This window comes from Meriones unguiculatus, chromosome 6, assembly GCF_030254825.1.
Source record: "Meriones unguiculatus strain TT.TT164.6M chromosome 6, Bangor_MerUng_6.1, whole genome shotgun sequence".
Taxonomy (NCBI): Eukaryota; Metazoa; Chordata; class Mammalia; order Rodentia; family Muridae; genus Meriones; species Meriones unguiculatus.
This window is the reverse complement of record NC_083354.1, coordinates 114295636-114313018: the sequence shown is the minus strand read 5'-3', so window position 1 is coordinate 114313018 and position 17383 is coordinate 114295636. Positions and strand designations below refer to the sequence as shown.

Below are 17383 nucleotides of genomic sequence, written 5' to 3'. Positions count from 1 at the left end.
CAATATTGCTGTCCTGCTTATACACAAACACTCCATTGTCACTTAGACCCAGATGTTGCTCTGTGATGGATCTCTGCATTGACTGTCACCCAGCAAAGAGAAGATTCTGTACCCTGTTTAGGTCAGTGGTTCTCAACTTTTCTAATGCTCTGACTCTTTAATACAGTTTCCCATGTTGTGGTGATCATAAAATTATAAAATTATTGCCATTGCTACTTCATAACTGTTACTGTTATGAATCACAGTGTAAACATCTGTGTTTACCGATGGTCTTAGGTGACCCCTGTGACAGGATTGACACTATAAGGGGTTTGTGACCCTGGTTGAGAACCACAGGGTGAGGACATTATAATCAATGAATATAAAATGTAAATATTTAGAAAGTAGTCTTACTACAGAATCATTCAGCAAAGTATCAGTAGCAGGTCCATCAAAACGTCTGGCACCTCCCTAGCAAATGAGCTTTGATTAGGTTTACAGTAACCAGCCATATATCTTCTCAGCCAAATATCTTATCTTATCACATATCTTACCCTTTTATCTTATCAGAAAAGTCTTTCCAGTAGACATATCTGGCCTGACCAGCTGGCATTATACCATTCAGGGTCCACATCTGGGTAAAACATAGAAAATTTTTCTCCCCCAGTAACCTGCCACAATGAATGCTAGTCAGGAAAGAGGGACATCCACTCACTTTCAATGTGATTTCTCTGAACCCAAAATGTGTGGTGTTTTCAGCAACAGAGACTTAGTCCTTTCTGGGGAGTAAGGAAGCTCTAGCAAATGTCTGAGAAACAGATGAGATCAGATCTTGTGTGAATATGATTCCTTAAACACAGGCATGTCTAGGACCCCAGGGCCACAACCTCATGGGAATGGAAAAGTCTTCCTTTTGCCTCTGCACAGATATTAACAATGTGGGCAGAAAGAAATGACAGAGATTTCTCCTCCTGGACATTTACAGTCTGGAGACTGTTCCCTTACAGAGACCTCTAATATAGACTATTTAAACCTGCCTCTTTGTTCAGCTGTATATAAGAACCCTTCCATCCAAGTGGGTTCCATTGTAATAGGAACAGGGACTGTCTCTGACATGAACTGATTGGCCTGCTCTTTAATTACCTCCCGCTGAGGGGAGAGCAGTCTTACCAGGCCACCGAGGAAGACAATGCAGCCACTCCTGATGAGATCCAACAGACTAGGATCAGAAGGAAGGAAAAGAAGACCTCCCCTATCAGTGGACTTGGAGAGGGGCATGCATGCAGAGGGTGTAGGAAGGGAGGGACTGGGACAAGAGGAGGGAGGGAACCACAGGAGGGATACAAAGTGAATAAAGTGTAATTAATAAAGAATAAAAAATCAAAACTCTATGTGTTAGCATATCACACAACCATTATAAGAAGAGTATAAAAATTGAATCAATAAGAAAAATTGTTCATAACTATGTAAAGCTTAAGTGTAAAATATGACTGCAGAACTGCATATAGAATTCAATATGTTTATTTGGAAGGTTAAATTTTCTTCACTTAAAAAAAAAGAACTTCCACTTCATTACACTGTACACAATAAGCCTGCCTCCTTGATTGAGATGTGTAAAATAAACATGATAAGGTCTCAGGATGCTACTTGCACATCTCCAATAGAGCACATGACATGAATTCCAGATTTTCTGTATTTGTGTCAGTCCTTTCTTCTTACCCTCACTACTCTACCTACATCAAAACCAAAGCCATGCAGCTCATGGCACCTCTAATTCTGTTGGGCAACCAAGAGGACCAGAAATATCTTAAACAACTCAGAGAAAGGTGTGCTGCACCTGATATTACTATTTCTGTTTGCAGACGTTTGGATTTTGAGAGCAGTGTTATCCACTGATAAAGTGTAGCTCTATTCAACTTAGAGATTACAAAGTAGTAGGTTTCCGTGTTTTTCATAAGCCCTTCATTTTGGTTGCCCCTTCCAATAACCCTCACCTTTTCCATATTCTTTTTCCCAATCTCTCCTAAGGCTTTCTATATTTTGTATATCCCTATCAATTTCATATCATATGTGTTTTACCATCTCCTACTAAATTCAGCTACACTCACCTCAAAACACACACACGCACACACACACACACACACACACACACACATCTCAAATGGTTCTTGGCTTGTTTCCTGTAGTTTATGGATACTCACTGTATCTTAAAAATACTTCTCTAAAGTTTTCAAAGTGATGGTCTACAAATGTGATAGAGGACATATGTTGTTGTTTCCCAAAATATTTCAGTCTTTTCAAAATTTATTTTTTATTAATTACAGTTTTATTCAGTTTCTATGCCAGATGTAACCCTCTCCCTAGAAACCTCCCAATCCTTCGCTCCCTCCCTCTTCTCTCATGCCCCTCCCTCAGTCCACTGATAGGGGAGGTTCACCTCCTCTTCTACCTGATCCTAGTCTATCAGTTCTCATCAGGACTGGCTGCATTGTCTTCCTATGTGGCCTGGTAAGGCTGCACCACCCCCCCCACCCACCCACCCCCGCTCAGAGGGAGGTGATCAGAGAGCCAGCCACTGAGTTCATGTCAGAGACAGTCCCTGCTCTCCTTACTAGGAAACCCACTTGGATAACTGAGCTGCCACAGGCTACATCTGTGCAGGGGTTCTAGGTTATCTCAATGAATGGTTATTGGTTGGAGTACCAGTCTCAAAAAAGACACCCGTGCTCAGATTTTTTTTTTCTCCTTGTGGAGCCCCTGTCCCCTCCAGATCTTTCTATCACTCCCTTCTTTCATAAGATTCCCTGCATTCTGCCCAAAGTTTGGCTATGAGTCTGAGCCTCTGCGTTGATACCTGCAGGGTAGAGTCTTTCAGAGGCCCTCTGTGGTAGGCTTCTGTCCTATTGCCTGTTTTCTCCCTATTCTTATGTCCATTCCTTTGGCCTTTCTGGATGAGGATTGAGCATCTTACCCAGAGTCCTCCTTCTTCCTTAGCTTTTTTAGATGTAGAGATTTTAGTATAATTATCCTATATTATATGTCTAGTATCCACTTATAAGTGAGTATATACCATATGTGTCTTTCTGCTTCTAGGATGCCTCACTCAGAATGATCTTTTCTAGTTCCTACCATTTGCCTGCAAATTTCATGATTTCTTTGTTGTTGTTGTTTTTTTTTCTTTTTTTTTTTAATTTTATTTTAGTTACATTTTGTTAACTCTGTGTCCCAGCTGTATCCCACTCCCTCATTCCCTCCCCAACCCCACACTCCCTCCCTGGTATCCTCCCTGCCCCTTTCCAAGTCCACTGATAGGGGAGGACCTCCTCCCCTTTCATTTGACCCTGTTTTATCAGGTATCTTCAGGGCTGGCTGCAAAGTCCTCCTCTGTGGCCTGACAGGATTGCTCCTCCCCTGGGGGGATGGGAAGGTCAAAGAGCCTGCCCTTGACAGGGTCTTTTCTGAGACTGACACTCTATCAAGGACCATCTATGGCTATAACCTAGAACTTCTGCTCAGATGTGGCCCATGGTAGCTCAGTAACCAAGTAGTTTTCCAAAGTAAGGTGAACAAGTATTTCCTTGTTTTTAAGTGCTGAGTGGTATTCCATTGTGTAAATGTACCACAATTTCTGCATTCATTCTTCAGTTGAGGGGCATCTGGGTTGTTTTCAGCTTCTGGCTATTACAAATAAACCTGCTACAAACATGGTTGAGCAAATGTCCTAGTTGTACTTGCATCTTTTGGATATATGCCTAGGAGTGGTATAGCTGGATAGAAGACCCAGAAATATACCCACACATTTATGGACACCTGATTTTTTTTTTAAAAAAGATGCCTAAACCATACAGTGGAAAAAAGATAGCATCTTCAATAAACGGTGCTGGTCTAACTGGATGTCTATATGTAGAAAAATGAAAATAGATCCATATTTATCACCCTGCAGAAAACTAAAGTCCAAGTGGATCAATGACCTCAACATAACACCAGACACACCAAACCAGTTAGAAGAAAAATTGGGGAAGAGCTTTGAACTCATTGGCATAAGAGACAACTTCCTGAACAGAATGCCAACAGCACAGGCTCTAAGATCAACAATCAATAAATGGGACCTCATGAAACTGAAAAGCTTCTATAAGACCAAGGCTACTGTTGTCAGAAAAAATAAACCAACCAAAAAAAAAAAAATGACAGCCTACAGATTGGGAAAGGATGTTCACCAAACCTATATCTGACAGAGGGCTAATATGCAGAATATATAAAGAACTCAAGAAGTTAAAAAGCAACAAATCAAGTAATCTAATTAAAAAATGGGGTACAGAGCTAAACAGAGAATTCTCTGTAGAGGAATATTGAATGGCAGAGAAACAAAAATGTTCAACATCCTTAGGTATGAGGGAAATGCAAGTCAAAACAACCCTGAGATTTCACCTTACACACATAAGAATGGCCAAGATCAAAAACCCAAGTGACAACACATGCTGGAGAGGCTGTAGAGAAAGGGAACCCTCCTCCACTGCTGGTGGGAATGTAACCTTGTACAACCACTTTGGAAATCAATCTGGCGCTTTCTCAGACAGTTAGGAATAGCGCATAGTTTAGTCTTAAATAGATATTTGTTGTGGTTAGTGGGCCATGTTCTTCACAACCTTGTATCAAAACATTGTTCTTCTTTTGCTGAAAGTGTTTCTAGCAGATGGTTGATGAATTTTGTCAAACATTTTGTTTTGCCTTTATTGGCAATGCTGTGAAAATTTTTCTCCTTCACTCTGAATTTTTTTTTTGTATTCTGTGCTTTCTATTGAAATTTACATGCAAAAGAGAGTGGATCTATGAGTGTTAGCTGTTTTAACTGCCAAATTTCAAATCAATCCTATCATTTCAGCATTAAAGTATTGAATTTTAGTAATTCAATAAAATTTTGCTAATTAAAAGAAATCATCTATGACCTCTAAGATATTTTTATCCCAGAGTTAAGAGAATCATGCTTCTTGTCTCAAAAAGAAAAGGAAAGAATGGGAATTAAGTACAGCTCTCTTAATAAGCAAGAGTGGAAAAGACCAAGCTCACAGGAACAGTTTAATCATCCTGGACATCGACCATGATTTAGAACGATTTAAATGGCCTGTGAAAAAAAGGATGGTTAACAGTTTGCAATATATCTCTTATCTGAAGTTAGCAAAAAACTACTGATTTCAGAATCTGTATGAGTCCTAAAAGGTATTGGTAAGAAAAGATATGAAGACTCCAAGTCATCAATGTTCACCACCCTCAGTACTCTGCAAAGGAAGTCAGTCCGCAAAACATAATTTTGATCTCCATGCCGAGTTGCTGCATGCTTTCTAAAAATCTCCCACTCCAATGAGTGGACATGTCAGTGCTATTGTCATAGTGTTCTTAGAGAATGATAGACTGTAAAACTTCTACTGTTTTATGATTAATATTTTACCTAATAAAATAAAATCTCACCTAAGGATGTCTTTCACAGTGTGATATGGTACTAAGAGGTATTCCAGTTAGTTTTATTAAACAATTTTTTCCCTGAGGCCAGAGTCAGAAGAGCACCACACATCTGCACATCTGTTAGAACAGTGAGTGTTCACTGTTCACTGCCCTTGTCGAATACTATCCTGATGGTCTGTGGACCCAGTTAGATACAGTCCCGGGGAAAATATTTCACCTTGGATTCAGTGAGCCTTACCTTTGAGTCTCTTTGTTCAAGGACGTTGGAAGATGATTTCTACCACCATACTCAACATCACTCCAGAAAGTGGTGTTATATGTACAAGACCAGGGCAGAGGGCATTGGTAAACATTGTTCTAAACCAGACTTGAACTCTCACATGGTAAGAAAATGCAGAAATCACTCACTGTCATATGGCAGCAAGAACTCGGTAGATAAAGTCTTTATAGTGTGTTGGGGCATAATCGGTGTTCTTAAAATGGGGACATGGAAATATTATGAGAAGCCTTAACCCCCTTGTTGGAACATCCTGCATCAGTTCTAGAACTAGCAGTGGTGGAGTCCAAGGTCTGAGTAGGTTCAGGAGACCATTGCCCCCAGGGGCGAGACGTGCTCCATGTAAATTGACTAACTCCATGTTTTCCTCCACTTTTGAAAGTCCTTTAAGGTTCTTAAATTATTTTTTTCCCTTTTTTTAAAAAATTTTCATCAATTACACTTTATTCATTCTGCATCCCCCCATAAGCCCCTCCCTCCTCCCCTCCCAATCCCACCCTCCCTCCTCCTTCTGCTTGCATGCCACTCCCCAAGTCCACTGATAGGGGAGGTTCTCCTCTCCTTTCTGATCTTAGTCTATCAGTTCACATCAAAAGTGGCTGCATTGTCCTCTACTATGGCCTGGTAAGGCTGCTCCCCTCCAGGGGGAGGTGATCAAAGAGCAGGCCAATCAGATTATGTCAGAGGCAGTCCCTCTTCACATTACTATGTAACCCAATCTGAGGATCTGGCTTGCTTCCATGTATGTGGACCTATCTGCATTGCCCACATGGCACGCTGGGGTTGGCTACCCAGAGGCTATTTAAGCTGTGGGCTGGCTTTCCCCAGGGTCAGATGATTGTTCAAGGTTCCTGAATAAACTGCATTGAAAAAAAAAAAAAATGGGGACATGGCTTACTGTGCAGTGTGAACAAAAATTACCTACAGGGCAGTTGACTAGAGAAAATGTGTTCTGAGTTTTTTGTGAACAAGTATGTTCATTACCAAAAAAGCAGAATAAAAAAAATGCCAATGGAAGAGCTACTTACACCAGAATAGAAAGGCTCACCAGACACACATAGCACATCCTGTTCCTGTAGCATCAGCAGATCTCTGGCGAGGTGAAGCCGAACTTTGAAAGGTTCCTGGTTACCATCTTGTAGCAAGCAAACCCCTGTCTTTGTCTTCAGATAAAAAGAGCAAGAAAGAGAAAAAAATTGTTCAATACACAGGTTATAATTCTCACAACTATTTACAGCAAAATGTGATGGGCAACACTTGAGACCTGAGAGCAATGCACTCATCATTTACACAAGAGTTCACAGAGACACTAAAGAATCAATAACCACTTCAAGGAAAGTGGAGGTTCAGGTAATGGAGACCATGCCAGAGAAACCACACTGAGACATGGGGGGAGACCGCATTACACTGAGAAATGATGAAACCATTGTTTAATATGTTAAATGTAAAGGTTATAGATACATCAAGATACATTTTACATTTCATAAAATTTAACCATTTAAGGTTTGTAACTTACAGTTTGGGGTATATATATTCAGGATACATATACTATGCACCACGTGTATAATCACTTTCAAATAACTGATTACTCCAAAAGGAACATAAGAAAAAGAACCATCCTGTACATCTGGTCTCCATTTCTCATCCTTGTCTCGGTAAGCATTAAGCCACTTTCTGTCTTTGACATAAAATTCAAAACTGAAACTATATGCTTAGGATTTATTTAGGTTTCCACTATCTTATCACTTCTAGTTGTGAGCACATATACATGAATGCATCTATATGCACACACACACACACACACACACACACACACAAACAGACTTTGTACCTATAAATGGATGAAGATGAGGGTTTTGATAACTACCTAAATGAAAAAATTAAAAACAGATTTTATTATAAGATAGAAAGGTGTTATTGTAAGCTCATGTTTTTGCTTATACATTTTTGGAAATTATGCAAACAGACTAAGGACTTCTGAATTTTTTTTTCCTGAATCTTAGTGTGAATCACAAAGTCAATAAAAACGATCACTACTTCAACGATGCTACTTCTCTTTAATAATCATTGAGCCATACTTGGCCTGATGGGTAAATGCACAGGATGTGTATCCAACTTATTTAAGGACAGTGTGTACTTAAATAAATAGTGCCAGGCTTGATTTGGCAATAACTATTCAAAGGCATCAGCTGAATTCTGTTTCCTTAGAATGTGCTATATTTAATGTTTACTATTAGTGCTTACAAGATCATTCTTTTGTGAGGAGGCAGAGTAATCAGATGAATGTGTTTATTTTTACACAAAAATTAAATCTCAGCTGAATATTTGGTAGTAAAGACACAGAGCAGCTTCAGGATTTTTTGTTTTGTTTGTTTTCACTATTCAAACAACCAACCCTAAGAACACCACAGGAAAACAAAATGACAAAACATTTATAAATATTTCAAAACAGTTAGAAATTTCGTTTTAATCTCAAGCTGACATTCATTCAATGTGTTCTGAAACTGAAGTCAGCAACCCAAATAGTAGGGTTTTAAAACCCATCATCCTGACACACAATCCAAAGAGGTATTAATTGTATCCATATATACTAAAGAATGGTAGTATAAAATATTAAAAAAGCTTCATTTCCTAAAATTAAGTCTTTATGTATCTATAGGATCAGATAGCTTTGTATGTACAATAAAAAGACTGCCTTCCATAGCATGATAGTCTGGAATGTGAGCTAAACTTTTCTCACTCGATGTGCACTGGTCTTGTGTGATGAGACAGCAAAGTATTCCTGCTATATGTTAGAGCCGATCTTCAGTAAAGTCTCACAAAGCAACCCCAAAACAGTCTACCAGAAACGCCTCGGATTGAGTATGCATTTGATGTGGAATTGATTTGTTTGTTTGTCAATTGTTCCCAAACCTCTTTTGTTTTCCTTTGAGTCGGGATCAGTATTTTGGATAATTAAACCATACTATTTTTATTGAAAATAATTTTTTTATCACACAGTATGTTCTGATTACAGCTTCCCCCTACCTCGTCTCCTCCCAGATCCTTCCCTCCTCCCCAGATGTCCAACTCTACACCTCCATACCTTCTTTCTCTCTCTCTTTAGAAAACAAACCAGAAAAAGTAATTTAAAAAGACAGAAACATACACATACAGACATAGACACACTTACACACACACACACCACATAAAAACACAGAATTATAAAACATAATGCACAACTAAAAGACCAATGAGATTTTGAAAAACCTCAAAGCAATATAAGATAAAAGAAAAGAAAGATATACAAAAGTGACATTGAGTTTGTTTGGTGTTGACCATTACTATTGGGCATGGGGCCAACCCTAGAGTGTGGTTTATATGCCCACTGAGACTCTATGGGTGACAACTAAATTTTATTTTGCAAGCAGTTGTCCATTGGAAATACCTTCTTAGGCATAGGAGCTCATGTCCATATCCCTCTCTCAGTTTCTGGGACACTATTAGGACACCTTGTGCAGAACCTATACATACTGTCAAGTTTTCTGTGAAGACTTATTTACATTAGTCATCTTATGTCTGGAAGTCCCTTTTTCCTTGCAGTCATCCATCTGACTTTTATAATCTTTCTTCATCCCTTTTCACATAGATCCATGATCCGTGAGAGGGAAGACTTGATGAAGACATCCCATTGAGGACTGTTTTATAGTTTCTCACTCTGTGCATTGTCCAGTTGTGGGTCTCTTTATTAGTTCTCATTTACTTTCAAGAGGAAGCTTCTCCAGTGATGGCTGGGTGAGGCACTGATCTATGGGTATAGCAGATATTTTAAGAGTTATTTTATTGATATTTTCCCTTAGCAGAACAACAGTATTTGGTTTCATCTAACACCGTGGGCTATCTTGTCTCTAGCAACTATCTAACCATTCAAGCATTGTTTGCCATGGGTTTCATCTTGTGGAGTGGACTGCAAATCCAATCAGAGAGTGGTTGTTTGCACCCACAACTTTTGTGGCACTATCACACCAGCTTATTGTGCAGGCAAGTCGACATTGTAGATTAAGAAGTTGTCAGTTAGTGCTTGGCTTTTTCCTCTGGTAGTGTGCAAAGTACCTTCCAGTTCCATGAACAATAGTCAGTAGTGGTGAAGGCTCTAGTTAAGCACCACCTGAACTTCTCTGAGTTCAATAAGATATATAAGGATTCTCTTCAGCAATAGGGCCGTACAATCAATTAATAGAAAACAACAAATAGCCTAGGCAATAGCCCTAGTTGTCATCTTTTGGGGTCTGGTCAACTTAATACATTTTTTTTGTTTATTTGATTGTTTTAATTTCATCAGTTTATCTACTATTTTATTTAAAATCCTGTTAAAATCAATTTATCATGATTTTATTTTTTAAATAGCCGAATAATATTCCATTGTGTAAATATACCACGTATTTATTGTCTGTTCATCTGTTGAAGTGCATCTAGGCTGTTACCAATACCTGGCTATTATGAGTAGAACAGGAATTATCATAGATGAGCAAGTAAGATTTATAGTCTTTTGGGCATATGCTCAAGTGGTAAATCTGGATCTTGAGGGAAATTATTCCTTGCTTCCTGAGGCACAGCCATAGTGATTTCCATAATAGCTGTACAAATTTTCACTCCCAGAAATAGAGAATAAATGTTTCCCTTTCGCCACATTCTTTTCAGCATGAATGTCATTTTTTTTATTGATCTTGGCCATTTTGACTAATGTATGACAAAAATTTACAGTAGTTTTGAGTTGCATTTCCTGAAAACCAAGGATATTGATGATTTTTTTTCATTTCTAAGTCATTTCATTTTCATCTATTCAGAATTCTGTTTAGTTCTGTATCCCATTGTTTAATTGGGTTATTTGTTTCTTGATGTCTAGTCTTCTTGGTTGCTTTTTGTTGCTGTTGTTGTTTATATATTTTAGCTGCTTACCGCCTGTCATCGATGAAATTGGTAAAGATCCTTTCACCTTTCATAGCTTCCTGCTTTGTCCAAATGATAATGTCCTCTGCCATACAGAAGCTTTTCAGTTTCAGGAGCTCCCATTCATGGCTTGTCCTGAGTGCCTTTCATATCCGTGTCTTGTTCAGAGAGTCATTTCCTGTGCCAATGAGTTCAAGACTATTCCCCACTTTCTCTTTTATTGTATTCAGTTTATCTGGCCTTATTTTGAAGTCCTTGGCCCATTGGAGTTGTATGCAGTCAAGTTTGACCAACGTCATTTGTTAAAGATGCCATCTGTTTTTCACTGTGTAGTTTTTGCTTCTTTTTGAACAACTAGGTATCCCGATGCACGCAGGCTTCTCTTTGTGTCTTTAGTTCAATTTCATTGATGAACATGCATGTTTTTGTTCTAATACCATGCTTCTTTCATTACTGTGGCTCTGTAGCGAATTGGGCATGATACCTCTAACAGTTCTCTTACTATTTGGGACTGTTTTCTCTGTTCCTGCTTTTTCTGGTTTCATATGAATTTTAAGACTGACCTTGCAATTTTTGTGAAGATTGTGCTGATATGTTGATGTGGATTGCATTGAATCTGTAGATTTCTTTTGGTATGGTGGTCATTTTTATTGTTCTATATGCTAAGAAGCACTTAAAAAAAACCTGTCACAAAGGATTGCTCTGATGTTGTAAAATAATTCTGCCATTTTTATGAAGAAACTTACTTAATTTCATTCCTTCTTCCTGTCTGGTAGCAATACTCCTAGCCTCTGCTTGCCAAATCTGCACTAATCTGTTCTACAATGTTATTGAAGTAGGAAGATCTACAGGGTACAACTGTTTCCACATTAGAATATTATTGTTTTTCTTAATATAAAGTAATTTTTCTAAAATTTCATATGAAAAAAAATCTCTCATGTTTACAGTTTAATCTTGGCCAGTTAATGCAAGGATAGTCTAAGGAAGGTGAGAGGACTTTGGATATAGAAGTATCAAAGCCAAGTGATCAAAATTGACCATATTTGATGATTTTTCCATGTATGTTTATTTTGTACCAAAATTCCCAGTTGTTTAAGAATACAGTTGGTAATCACAAATATTTGCATTTCAATTGGAGAAGGGCTTTTCCCAAAACACCCAGAAGTACACCATTATTTCACATATAAAGTTAAAGAAAGAGTCAGATAAAGTATGGGCAGCTCAGACCTGACAGGAGGGTTTCCAATCTTATTTCCAGTAAAGAATAGTAAGCATTGTAAGCATTATTTCAAGCCATGTTCAAAAAAATTATCTTAATTATTACATAGTTGACTGTTACAGAACACAGATATTGGGCACACTTTAACTTCAAAACATGTGAGGTTCAAAAATAAGTAAGTTGGGAAGCTATTTTATTAGATCAAAACACACACACCAATAAATAGCTGCTTGGGGAAACACACAAATATAAAGTGAGGATAAATTGACATTACAACACAGTCACAAAGGGTTATAGTGTCCTAACATTGAACCATGAGAATTCAGTTAGAAATGACAGCGCATTTGAGGTGGGTGTATACTTTATTCTTTGAAAACTATTTGCCTATGGCTTAATATGTGCTGAGAAAATAGTAGTCCACTTTACTCTCCACTCTAAGAGGTGGAGAACTCACACTGAGGTTGGACTGGGGGACAGATAGTTCTGTTTCCTAGTGCTTGCCTCTGTTTCCTTCAGGCAAAAATTATATAGGGATGACTCTTGACTCTCCATATATCTTACAGATAAGATCAGGTTATTGAAATCTCATTAGCCTGTACAAATCTCATAAACTATTATGAACTATTATTAAAATGACACCATCGTCTTAACCCAGATGTCCATCAAGTGTAAACACATTAGCCAATGAAGGAGAAACTCAGTAACAGATTTCTCTTTAAGTAGTGAATTATTTTCCCCTAAAGCTACACAACTGGAGGATTAAGATTCTCTATTACATGGAAAGGTTTGCTCCCCTTTTCTCCACGATTGCTTTGTTCAGCAGCCTCCAGAGACCCAAGATCCTAATTTCTTATGAATTAAAAATCCCAAAATATATTGATGGCTCACAATTTTAGTATATCCTTATGACATAAGTTTATCCTTGTTTTTCCTTATTGATATAAAATTGTTGGCAACCATGTATCTCCAAACAGTGAAGAAATTTCTTTTTTTTTCTTTTTTTCTTTTTTGTTAGTTAGTTAGTTAGTTAGTTAGTTAGTTAGTTAGTTAGGCTGGCTAGTTTTTCAAGACAGGATTTCTCTGTGTAGCATTGGTTGTCCTGGACTTGCTTTGTAGACCAGGCTGGCCTCAAACTCAATGATCCAACTGCCTCTGCCCACTGAGTGCTGGAATTAACGGCATGCACCACTATAACTAGCTAAAATTTATGTGACATGTACAGAAAAATTATTATAAATCTGGCTATTAAAGGAACATTTTATGGGGGTATTTCACAAATACATACATCAAACTTTTTCTATAGGGATAATTTTAATTGAAAATTTTTGTTTTCATATAATATATTCTAATTAAAATTTCCCATCTCCCAGCATCTCCTGATCCATCCCACCACCCTTACTCATGCAATCCTACACCCTTTTCTTCCCTCTTTCTTTAATAAAGAAATAAAAACTCTGCAAATGAACAGAAAAAGAAACTCAAACATATACAAGAATGCAAACTCAGAAACCAAACTATACTATAAAAGATCAATAAGAAAAATAAGTGCCCAAAGATATATGTGACAAAATTCTACTAGGTTGTTTCTGTTGTTTTTGTTTGTTTGTTTGTTGTATTGGCCCTCTGTGAGCTGCTACAATCTCTGTGAGTTCAGATGTGCATCAGTCCTGTTGTGTCTGAAGGGTACTTTTTCCTTGGAGACATCTATTCCCTCTGGGTCTAGCAATCTTTCCACTCTGTCTTCTTCATAGAACCATGAGCCCTGAGTGGAGGAGTATAATGAAGATGTACCATTTAATACCGAGTGGTCCAATACCTCTAACTCTGTTCACTGACCAGTGATAGGTCTCTGTTTTAGTTCCCATGTACTTCAAAAAGATAATGGCTGAGGGAGGCACTGCTCTATGGCTATAGATGTATGTACATAGTGATATATCACTAAAAATCAATTGATTGTTATGTTCCGTGGCAGAAAATAGTAACTTGTTTTCCCCTATGCCCATGACTTATCCATCTCAGGTTTTGGACCGCTGGATCAGCGTCACTCATGGATTCCATCCCATGGATTCTGTTTGTTAACCCAATCTGTTAGTCTCTGCCTCTTGATTGGGTAATTGAGACCATTAATATTGATGGTTATCAATGAGATGTGTTTGCTGATGCCTATTATTTGTCCTTATGGTGTGGGGCTTTCTCCTCCATGTGACTAATTGTACTAAGATTACTTCCCCTGGTGTTCTCTTAGGTATAGTTAACATCTTCAGGCTAGTGTCTTCTATATTGCTGGATTGGTAGATAGAACTTGATCAAATTGATTTTATTTTGGAATGTATCTCTTTAAAAGTAAATAAGAAATGAAGATTTTTTTTTTTACTTATTTTTTGTTTGATTTAAACACTAACACAGATACTAAGTTATAATTGTTCTGTTTTCCCTTGGGGTTGGGGTGAGCTCTTTTTGTAGAATAAAATACTTAAAATTCTTAGAAAAATGCAAAATATTTCCATTTTGCATGAAATTTTTTAAATAATGATTTGAATGAATCACAAAGGATGAAAAGAAAGGACAGTGTTTTTCTTTGCTAACACATAATGCTATATTTTTCAAGGCCCGAGTCCATGCATTATGGAAGCACACACTTGAATAGATTGCCACACCCTAGAAGGAGTATACATCACTTAATTTTGAGCTTTTGCTTTTAAACTTTTTATTCATTGGTTCTTTGTGAATTTCATATCACGCTTCCCAATTCTGCTAATCCCCCTCTCCCCTAATATCCACCCTTCACATCTGCAACCTCTCCCAACAGAGAAAAACAAAACAAAACAAAGCTCTTGCTGTTGAAGCTTTAGAGTGTCCCCGTGTGTCCCACTGTATACATCATGTCCCCGCATACCAAGTTTGAGAGCAGTGCTGCACAGAGTTCTAATTGTTAGAAATACTTACATAGGATTAGGATCACGAAACAGCACCTTTCAATATCTTCCATCTGCACCATCATGCCATGCACCACTTATGGAGAAGAGCAATTCAGTTATGCTCACATGCTCCAGAAAGAGTTAAGATGCATGGTTTCCCAAGTGAACTTGGGCTTCTACCTTTAAGGAATAAAATATATTTGGTGGTAAGGAGCCCTTCACTCATTTTCTCAGAAAAGCAGTGTTTCATATCTACAGAGTCTGGCCAGGTGTTTCATAGTTACAAACTATAACAAGTAGAAAATCTGTTGACTTACCTCCTCACAGGTAGTTCTGAAATCCATGTGCTGTGGCACTGTGAAGGATGTGGTCTGTAAATATAGAAAGAATAGGTTGTTACAAGCAGCATGGGGATTGACACTGAACTTAAGCATAGCATAATAAAACAAAATACTGCTGAGGGAAAACAGTATAGACAGCCCATGGAAAGAAACAAAATAATAGTGAAAGGCAGACATCAAAAATAATGTTCATTTCAAGGTTTGGGAAAGTATCTAGGGTAATGGAGAATATCCCAGGTCTCTGCATTTGCCTTTGTATAGGCTGATTGGCCTTGTGACTGGCCTCTTTCCTCAAGTTCTTCCTCAATTGTACCATTTGTCTTGAAACCTGACTTTGTGAAAAGGAGAACTCAAAGTTTAATTAAATGTTGCCATTCATCTTGTTATCTCTTGAATGAGAAGTTAAATAATCTTACACATTTTAATTGAAAACCTACATGCATGAATAATTCTCTCTGTAATCTAAATTTTTATTCACAAACATTATGATACAATAAAGCAAGTTACTCATCGGTTTGCATAAAAATAAGACAGTTGAAAATAGACATAATCAACAAACATTTTTACTTAGAGGTCACCATATAACAAAACAATGAATATAGACTTAAATGCATATAATGTTTCAAAATTTTTATTGTAGCATGTTGTTCATAATATATCTTAAACATAGAAAGCCAAACATTATAAAAAATGTATAAAAAATGTAAAAAAAAAAGCAGTGTCCAGCTGCGCATAGTGTTTACATAAGGAAAACTTCAGAGAATAAAATAGTCTTCAAAACAGGAGAATATGCTGCTCAATAATTACTCTGCCTTTGAAAGAGTAAAGCTCTGCCTCCTATGTCAGTTTGTTGTATGAGATCAAGGAATGCTTGGTCAATTAAGTGTAGAAAAACAGCATGGGAAATGCCTTAACTGTCACTGATTGTTGGGACACACAGAATTGAAATTGGCCCCTTTCAGTAGAAACTGAATATTTCATGTAACACATAAAGAATGCAGAATAAGTTTTTGGGATGGTCGACCTGATTTTATTTTACTAAAGTGCAGAAGATAATTAGTTGCCATTCACTTACACAACAAATCATTAGCAGGGTTACGGAAAAAAGATAGAAAATTTGTATTAATTTTAAAAACAGAAAGAGAATCATATAGATCCGACTTCAACCTATTACATACGTGTAAATGAAGAGAAGAAGAAAAGGAAGAGGTTTAAAGGAGACAGAAAAGAGGAGGAGAAGAAGGAATAAGAGGAGGAGGAGAAGAACAAGGACAAGGACAAGGACAAGACAATGAAATCGACAACAACAGCATTTCTTTCTAGCATTGGGAAGGGAGATGAGCAAGGCAAATCCCTGCCATGCATTAGCAAGTCATTCTAGCCAAATCAGTAAGATTTAATTTCAGACTGAGACCATGTCTCAAAAAAAAAATAAGCTAAAGAACAATGGAAAACATGGCTTGACCTCTAGTCTATATGCAAACATATACAGAAGTGCACCTGTGTAAACACACATATAAACACCCAATAAATAAATTAATTAATTAATTAATAGACACATCAAAATAAATGTCTTGCTGCTAGCAATTGACTTATGAAAATACACATGAAGATACTAAGCGATAAGGTAAACTAAACTTTGTATTTGGATTCACATACTGAATGTAACTTTAGCATATGCATTTTAATGTGTTATTTTAAAACAATATTACATTTAAACAAAGGATCTACCAATTTGCCTTACTATTTTATTACATCTTGCTTTTTATAGTACATGTTACTGTGTAAAACAAGTTTTAAAATTAAATATATATTGATTATATTCTCCCCCTTCCCCAAGTCCTGATGGATCCTCTCCCACTGACTACCTGTCCAAATTTAAGTTCATTCTCAAAAAACAAGCAAAAGCCAAATTTAAAAAAAAACACTCAAAAAAAAAAACAAGAAAACCAAATAAATCCTTACCCCCAAAAGAAAAAGAAAAAACAAATAAACAAGACACCTAACTCTCACTCAATAAACACACACACACAAAGAAACAGAGGAGTCTGTTACAGATTGATTAACTACTCCTGAACACTAGGACTGTCCTGGAGTAGTTGGCATTCTTATGTCACTATACTGGAGAAAATTGCTTTACCCTTTCGAAGAAAGTACAAGTTGAAGTTCAGTCATTAAATTTTGCTCTAGTGGCTAGGTATTCATTCATAGACAGATGATAGATTAGATAGACAGATAGTAGGATAGATAGATAAATGAT

At 37.3% G+C, this 17383-nt stretch overlaps 1 protein-coding gene across 3 annotated transcripts in view; it reads right to left on the bottom strand.

Annotated features, from left to right (window-relative positions):
- Positions 1 to 17383, bottom strand: part of Sntg1 (syntrophin gamma 1) — a 647228-nt gene that overhangs the window by 235406 nt on the left and 394439 nt on the right. For 2 of the 3 annotated variants that reach the window (XM_060385900.1, XM_060385899.1), the window contains 2 exons: positions 15100 to 15153; positions 6745 to 6879 (listed from right to left, as the gene is read on the bottom strand). In XM_060385900.1, coding sequence (XP_060241883.1) covers positions 6745 to 6879; positions 15100 to 15126 — 162 coding nt within the window. In that variant the 5' untranslated portion in view covers positions 15127 to 15153. Of the gene's footprint in view, positions 1 to 6744; positions 6880 to 15099; positions 15154 to 17383 lie in introns of those variants that run through there. The other variant, XM_060385901.1, reaches the window with a different exon arrangement.